Raw genomic sequence first — 7,307 nt, 5'->3', positions numbered from 1 at the left:
TTCTACAAGATAATAAACCATAAGAAAAGTATCAGAATTAGGAACGTCCTGACTCTAAATGCACCCAGATCGTAAATCAGCAATACTGTGACAGTCTGGGTCAAAGCCAAGAGAAAAACTCAAAGAAATTCCTGAGAGTGATGTAATATAATGACGGATCAATATTCGGGGCTGTCACTGTGACTACTATGAATATCTACTGCTTCATCTAAACAGCTGATAAAGGATCTATAAAAGGCAGGGGATTGGCTTTGTATTTACTACAGCCCTGAGGCAATTAGGCAAAAAGCATTACTTGTCTTAGTCTGTGTCTCGTAACGATAGTGTCACACTGTGTCGGGTGTCTTTGAGCTCTCAAATTGCAATTTCCAGCCCCGGAGAAGATGTGGAAGAAGACGCTGCCTCAGATACTGGGATGCCTAGTGCTGGTGGTCCACACGTTGCCCCTTCCTGACGCAGGGCCGCACGTGGCCAATGGCTGGGAGGAGAGTATACGGATCAGACGACTGTCTACGGTCAGGAAGCACGGACAGGAGAGCTACTATCTCAGGATACACAATGATGGCCGAGTGGACGGAGCAAAGCATCCAAGTTCTCACAGTGAGTATGGACGAAAGGGACGTCGTTGTCGCCGCTTATCCCTTTTAGTGGGTTGGGGCAAAAAAAATAAAAAATTGTAGGAAACTTTTTGCATTGCTCCCTCTGTTATAGATCTGGAGAAACACTAAATAGTTTGCAACTTTTTGCACAAGATCAAAGTTTAAAAAGTTTTTGCATAGCTCCCTCTATACTAATACAAAGTAGAAGGAAATCGATCTTGTTCACAAAGTCGCAAAGTATTTCCTTGTACTTTGTATTCGGTATGGAGGGAGCGATGTAAAAAACTTTTTCTACTTAGATCTTGTGCATAAAGTTGCAAACTTAAGTTTAAAAAGTTTTGGCACAGCTCCCTCTTTACTGATACTAATACAATGTAGAAGGAAATAGTTTGCAACTTTTTGCACAACTTTTCAAAGACGAGACATTAAAAAGTTTTGGTGCATCCACTCCATCCTAGACATACGGTGTCAAAGAATGGGAACATCTGGCGAATTTTTTTTATTTTTACCCCTGTCCGTCCTTCAGGTGTGACAGGAGACTAGTTAAAGTATACGACTGTATGGGTTTCATGGGTGACGGATGTGCCAAGAGGGTATTTGCCCCCATGGTGGACTATCAGGGGAGGGTGGGGAACACCAAACAATTGTTGTGTCTTGGCATCTAGATACAGGGCTAGTGTGGTAAACTGGGTGTGTGCCCTGGGTGAATCAATTCTCGTGGGTTCTGAGTGATCTTTTGGGCTGATACTGAATACAGGGTGGGAAAAATATGTCAGATTGCTGCATTAGCTCTGTATCTAATCCTCCGACCATTACAGAGGGGTTTGTAAATAACCTCTCCTTGGTCCCTAAGACCCGTGGCACATGCTCTGCCACCCACCAGATCTACCCCTGCAGGAATGATCTCCTGCTTGGAACATCACCCCCATCATTTTTCCCTAGCATATGATAAAGAATACTGGAAGACTGTGGGGATAGGGCTGCGAGGCACAAGAGGTCAGGAAAGCAATATCATTCTTACTATGACTTAGTACATAAAATATCAAAGGCCAGCGCACCCTACGGGCACCGCCATGTCTGCAGCCCGTCACAACTTACAGCCCAAACATTAGGATTGTTCTCTATGACGCTGACTGCACGGGACTATTGTAACAATGACAGTTTCCCCATAAGGACTCAGATGTTACAGTAAGGCGCCAAACAGCACAAACCCAATGCAAAGTAAGTGAACCCATCCTGATGTGCATGGAGCGTACAGTGACAATTATCTATTTTTGCAACCAGGTTTACTAGAAATCAGAGGCGTCGCGGCCGGACTGGTGGCCATTAAAGGATATCACTCTTCTCTCTACCTGTGCATGGCAAGTGATGGCACGCTTTATGGAACGGTGAGTTTTAAAGGGCACATCCAACACCCCAATCCTGTCGGTAATCATTCACAGGAAGGTTCGATCATTTGGTCAGTTTTTGTGTTTCATGTCTGTACTATCAGGAAGGGCACTAGAGAAGAAGCTGAGAAGACTAAATGCTTCACCTACAGCTCTTTCACATCTTAAAGGGTTATTCCTAACATTTAAAGCTTTGTAAATGGTGGGTGTGCGGCTGATGGGACCCCCAACAATCCTGAGAGCAGGCCTTAAAAATGTCCCATCGACGATGCCCATGTGTACACCGTCAATCTATTCACTGTCCATAGGGAATTGGTGGGTGTCCCGGTGGTCAGACACCTACAGGAGCTGAAGGTGTCTCCTTATGGTAAAAGATGATTACAGTCAGTGCATCCTGCAGCAGGGACCCCCAGCGATCAGCTATGGGGAAGCACGGGCAGCAAGTGTGCAATTCTTCTGCAGCGCCGCCACTGGGGGAGTGAAGAATTACACAGTTCTCATTCAACTCAATGGATGATCAGACCAGTAGTGATGAGCCAGGTCCTCCGTGGTGGGAGATCCTCTTTATACTCCTTGCTTTGGCTTGCTGAACGCTGTGTGCGGTGTCTGTATAGGACACCGGTATTTATAGGGGGTTATTACAGGTGTTGTGCTAGGTTATAATGCACATGTGCAGGAGGGAGTGATTTATGATTCCTTCCAATATAATCAGCACTGCTCTACACTAAAAGGTTATACAAGGTCAATGCGGTGTACTTTATACAGACATATGTCTGACGGCTCCTTATAGCAAGCAGTAATGGGACAGCAGCATGGGGTTCAGAGGTAGAAGCCGCAGCAAGGTCTCTGCGTATAAAAACGCAAAAGTGGTATGGCTGGCGGTACCAGGGGTCTGACCCTTCCAACATTGCACCATATTGTGACTGCATCCTATAGATTACTGTGCATTACACAGCTGTAAGGGGCGCAGGGGTGAAAGTTGCAATCACACCTCAGGGCTACATAGTAGCGGCACAATCAATAGGAGGCTGATAAAATACACACATACAATGTATAAGCCTCTCCATCGATATAGATGTATATATGGGCTGGGTGTGCCCCCCCCCCAATAGGTACACAACCCCCTCGGCAATATTTAGAGAGCGGGTGTGGATTCCGGCAGGTAATGAGTTGACCCTTCCTTTACCTTTGCACGGTCGCACTTTATTTTGGCGCAGGCACAGTAAAGTGAATGAACTCGCGTTCAATAGAACAAGCAGCCGATAAGCAGCTGATAATGTGGCGGCTCCGACAGCGAGAATAATTCACGTCGCTGGGGGTCAGGGATGTCCTAAGCTGCTCAATAGCCGAATATCAGACTCATTCTACAACCATGGAACCTACCAGAATACATTGTAACAGTTACCAGGTTTATGTTACTGTTGAATTGCATCGACTGGAAACATTGTAGCAAACCCTCAGCTGCTGAATACATTACACTATGATTGCATAAAAGCTACCACGTAATTCTGAGGCAGAAAAACGCAGATTTACAGCTCAAGGCTTAAAGGGGTGGTCTCATTTTGTTAAAGAGGTAAAGTGGTTGTAAAACAATTCCCTTTGTCACTTCCGTCTCAGGAACAAAGAGATTTTTATTTATGTGGTTTGATGCAATTTGCCTAGATTACCGCCCACCGTTGCAGTCTAATAGAGGCAGGTTTCCTAGGAAAGGGGCGCGCACGTGCTCCCTCTAAGCTATAGAGCTTGTGAGCGCTGCACTTGGTCAGATTCAGTCCCACATGCAACGTCCGCACAGTTTGGACCTTGAGAGCAACTATGCCGCTGGTCCGAACAGTCAATCATCAGGAGCACCCGTCCTCCCTGGTAAGAGGGACGCCTGGAGGCAGAGGGGTGGTGCACTCCTGAAGAGGAGTACCCCTTTAAATGGATTGTCCCGGGCTTCAATATTAACAGCATATCCTTAGATCTCACACCCACAACCCCGACTAATCATATGTTTGCAGCTTCTGCGGCGACCGGATGTAAAACAGTGTATTGACGCGAAATAGCACAGCTCTTAACACTGTAGAAAACAGCCACTACACAGTGTATGGTTCTCTGCACACTGCATACATCCAGTGACCGGGACCAGGTAGCAGCTCATTAGTGGGCGGGTGACAAGTGTCAAATCCCACCAATCTGATAATTCTCATCAATAAATAAGTCTTTAATCCTTAGTTTCTCTGTAGGAACCCATGCTACTTTTTTCTGGGGGCGCCAAAGTCCCCCCTCCCCCAAGATTTCTTCTTCTGAGTGACAGAATGATGACCGTCCTAATCATTATCATCTTTTCCTCCCCTCAGCATACTTATTCTCTCGAAGACTGTTCCTTCAAGGAGGAAATCGGCCGTGACGGATACAACGTGTATAAATCGCCAAAATACGGGATGGAGGTCTCCCTGAGCAAAGACAAGCAGAGGCAGCAGTTTAAGGGAAAGGGCTTCTTGCCCCGATCCCAATTCCTGCCGGTCTTTCACTGGTCGCCCTCAGACCTGACCCCGGACGTGGAGGAAGGTGAAGAATATCAATATGACAGTAAAAACATCCCTGATGTTGAGAGTATGGACCCCCTGGGGCTCGTGGATATGCGGAGCTATCACAAAAAGTAGCCGAGGGGGGATTTTATGAATTTATGGACTCTTATTGTGATGGAAGATGAAGAAGAGGCAACTGGGGAAAAGACCATAGAAAGATGCATGGAAAGCACTGGGCAGCCACTGACTACAACCACTGCAGAGGCCACGACACTGGGGAAGAGAAAGGTCAAGTCACCAGAAATGTAGGGAAATCAGAAGATGCCGTGAAAGCGACCCAACGGAGATCATGGATTTAATATGCAAAATGTAGTGGCCACTGATCTCTTATAGTCCTTAGGATGGAGATGGGGTCATCATTGTGGGGGGCCGCTTCGGAATATATTGTGTCTTGTGCAGTGTACAGAGTATACAGATCCATATGAATGAGCGCCAGGACGTCCTCCTAATTATGTTACTATACAAGACGACGCTTAGATTCTTCCCACAGAAAAGATGTCAAAGAGAGAGAGAGTATTAATAATGGAAGGGGTTTTATTATTATTTACAGCCAAAGGGAAAAAAAATGTTTGTCAGATTTTGGCATTTTTTTTCCTTTTACTAAGCACTTGGTTCTAAATGCACTATTTATATTTAATTTATTGTATGTGGACAGTTCTTATTTTTTACTTTATTTATATACTGTATTTATATTTGCTTACTTTTCTAAATCCATTCTCAATTATATAAAATGATTTGTTGTATCCTCGTCTTTGTAACTTTTTGTAAATAAATGACCATATGTTCATGGGATGCTCCTGAAAGTTTCCTTATTAAACTCATGAGTCATGGTGACATCTAATGGGGGCCCTCATAAAAACAAGTCAGCGGGTGCAGTGCTTACTGTAGTTCCATCCTGTACACTGCAGAGCTGCACTCACTATTCTGCTGGTGCAGTCACTGTGTACATACATTACATCACTGATCCTGAGTTACATCCTGTATTATACCCCAGAGCTGCACTCACTATTCTGCTGGTGCAGTCACTGTGTACATACATTACATTACTGATCCTGAGTTACCTCCTGTATTATACCCCGCAGCTGCACTCACTATTCTGCTGGTGCAGTCACTGTGTACATACATTACATTACTGATCCTGAGTTACATCCTGTATTATCCTCCAGAGCTGCACTCACTATTCTGCTGGTGCAGTCACTGTGTACATAGATTTCATTACTGATCCTGAGTTACATCCTGTATTATCCTCCAGAGCTGCACTCACTATTCTGCTGGTGCAGTCACTGTGTACATAGATTTCATTACTGATCCTGAGTTACATCCTGTATTATACCCCAAAGCTGCACTCACTATTCTGCTGGTGCAGTCACTGTGTACATACATTACTGCTCCTGAGTTACATCCTGTATTATACTGCAGAGCTGCACTCACTATTCTGCTGGTGCAGTCACTGTGTACATACATTACTGATCCTGAGTTACCTCCTGTATTATACCCCAGAGCTGCACTCACTATTCTGCTGGTGCAGTCACTGTGTACATACATTACATTACTGATCCTGAGTTACCTCCTGTATTATACCCCAGAGCTGCACTCACTATTCTGCTGGTGCAGTCACTGTGTACATACATTACATTACTGATCCTGAGTTACATCCTGTATTATACCCCAGAGCTGCACTCACTAGTCTGCTGGTGCAGTCACTGTGTACATACATTACATTACTGATCCTGAGTTACATCCTGTATTATACTCCAGAGCTGCACTCACTATTCTGCTGGTGCAGTCACTGTGTACATACATTACATTACTGATCCTGAGTTACATCCTGTATTATACTGCAGAGCTGCACTCACTATTCTGCTGGTGCAGTCACTGTGTACATACATTACATTACTGATCCTGAGTTCCATCCTGTATTATACCCCCTAGCTGCACTCACTATTCTGCTGGTGCAGTCACTGTGTACATACATTACTGATCCTGAGTTACCTCCTGCATTATACCCCAGAGCTGCACTCACTATTCTGCTGGTGCAGTCACTGTGTGCATACATTATATATGTTGTACTGATCCTTCTACAATATCGGAAACAGTCAGCAAGCATGCACATAGACATTTTCCTATAATCATCTCTTATATACCCGGGGGAGATGCTGTCAGTTTCATTTACATCCATGACTGTTTGGTAGAATGACTACATATCCCATAATGCCAACATGAGATTGCTGTATAGAATGTGTTCAGAAGCTGACTGACAGATCTAGATTTCCCTCAAAGTCATCAAGGAAAGACGGAGATTTCAGCTATAAAATACGCAGAATTGTGAATACAGCTCTGCAGTAAAATAGTCGATAACCAGTTATCAGCACAAGAAGCCTCCAGAATATACAGTGATTACTAGCTGTAATATCATCATCTCCTGGACTTCTGTGGAGTTACAGAGCTCGATTTAAAGGGGCTGTCCACTTTGGGCAATCCTCTTCCATTATGACGTTCTAGCAGCATTTCATTAAAGGGATTGTCCGGCCAAACTGTGCAGCCAATAATATAACATCGATACAGATGGATCCAGTGGTAGAGCAAGGAGCGACAGTCCTTACACCACAGAGGACGTCAGCGTCCCGGCACAGCAACGTCACAGCATTGCCATACTCGTGCCGGGTGGCTCTATGTGCAGGCGAGAACAGACAAGTCCAGAGTATAGGAAGGCGAGGCATCGAGGCTCAATAAACACCAGGGTCCCA

The 7,307-nt window shown here is 44.9% G+C and overlaps 1 protein-coding gene across 1 annotated transcript; it reads left to right on the top strand.

Annotated features, from left to right (window-relative positions):
• The first annotated feature begins 259 nt into the window (after positions 1-259).
• FGF19 (fibroblast growth factor 19) lies at positions 260-5,346 on the top strand. Its single transcript, XM_069738474.1, has 3 exons — positions 260-600; positions 1,884-1,987; positions 4,330-5,346. Exons 1-3 carry the CDS (start codon positions 384-386, stop codon positions 4,633-4,635), a joined length of 627 nt encoding a protein of 208 aa, XP_069594575.1. The 5' UTR covers positions 260-383; the 3' UTR covers positions 4,636-5,346.
• Positions 5,347-7,307: the final 1,961 nt, after the last annotated feature.

The sequence above is a fragment of the Ranitomeya imitator genome, chromosome 9, assembly GCF_032444005.1.
Source record: "Ranitomeya imitator isolate aRanImi1 chromosome 9, aRanImi1.pri, whole genome shotgun sequence".
Lineage (NCBI taxonomy): Eukaryota > Metazoa > Chordata > Amphibia > Anura > Dendrobatidae > Ranitomeya > Ranitomeya imitator.
This window is presented reverse-complemented; position numbering and strand designations above follow the sequence as displayed.

Bases quoted from the DNA above. Each gene is read 5' to 3' on its own strand.
- FGF19 (XM_069738474.1), top strand. From the start codon at position 384: ATGTGGAAGAAGACGCTGCCTCAGATACTGGGATGCCTAGTGCTGGTG. The intron at 601-1,883 runs GTGAGTATGGAC...TTTTGCAACCAG, and splicing joins AAAGCATCCAAGTTCTCACA to GTTTACTAGAAATCAGAGGC. The intron at 1,988-4,329 runs GTGAGTTTTAAA...TCCTCCCCTCAG, and splicing joins ATGGCACGCTTTATGGAACG to CATACTTATTCTCTCGAAGA.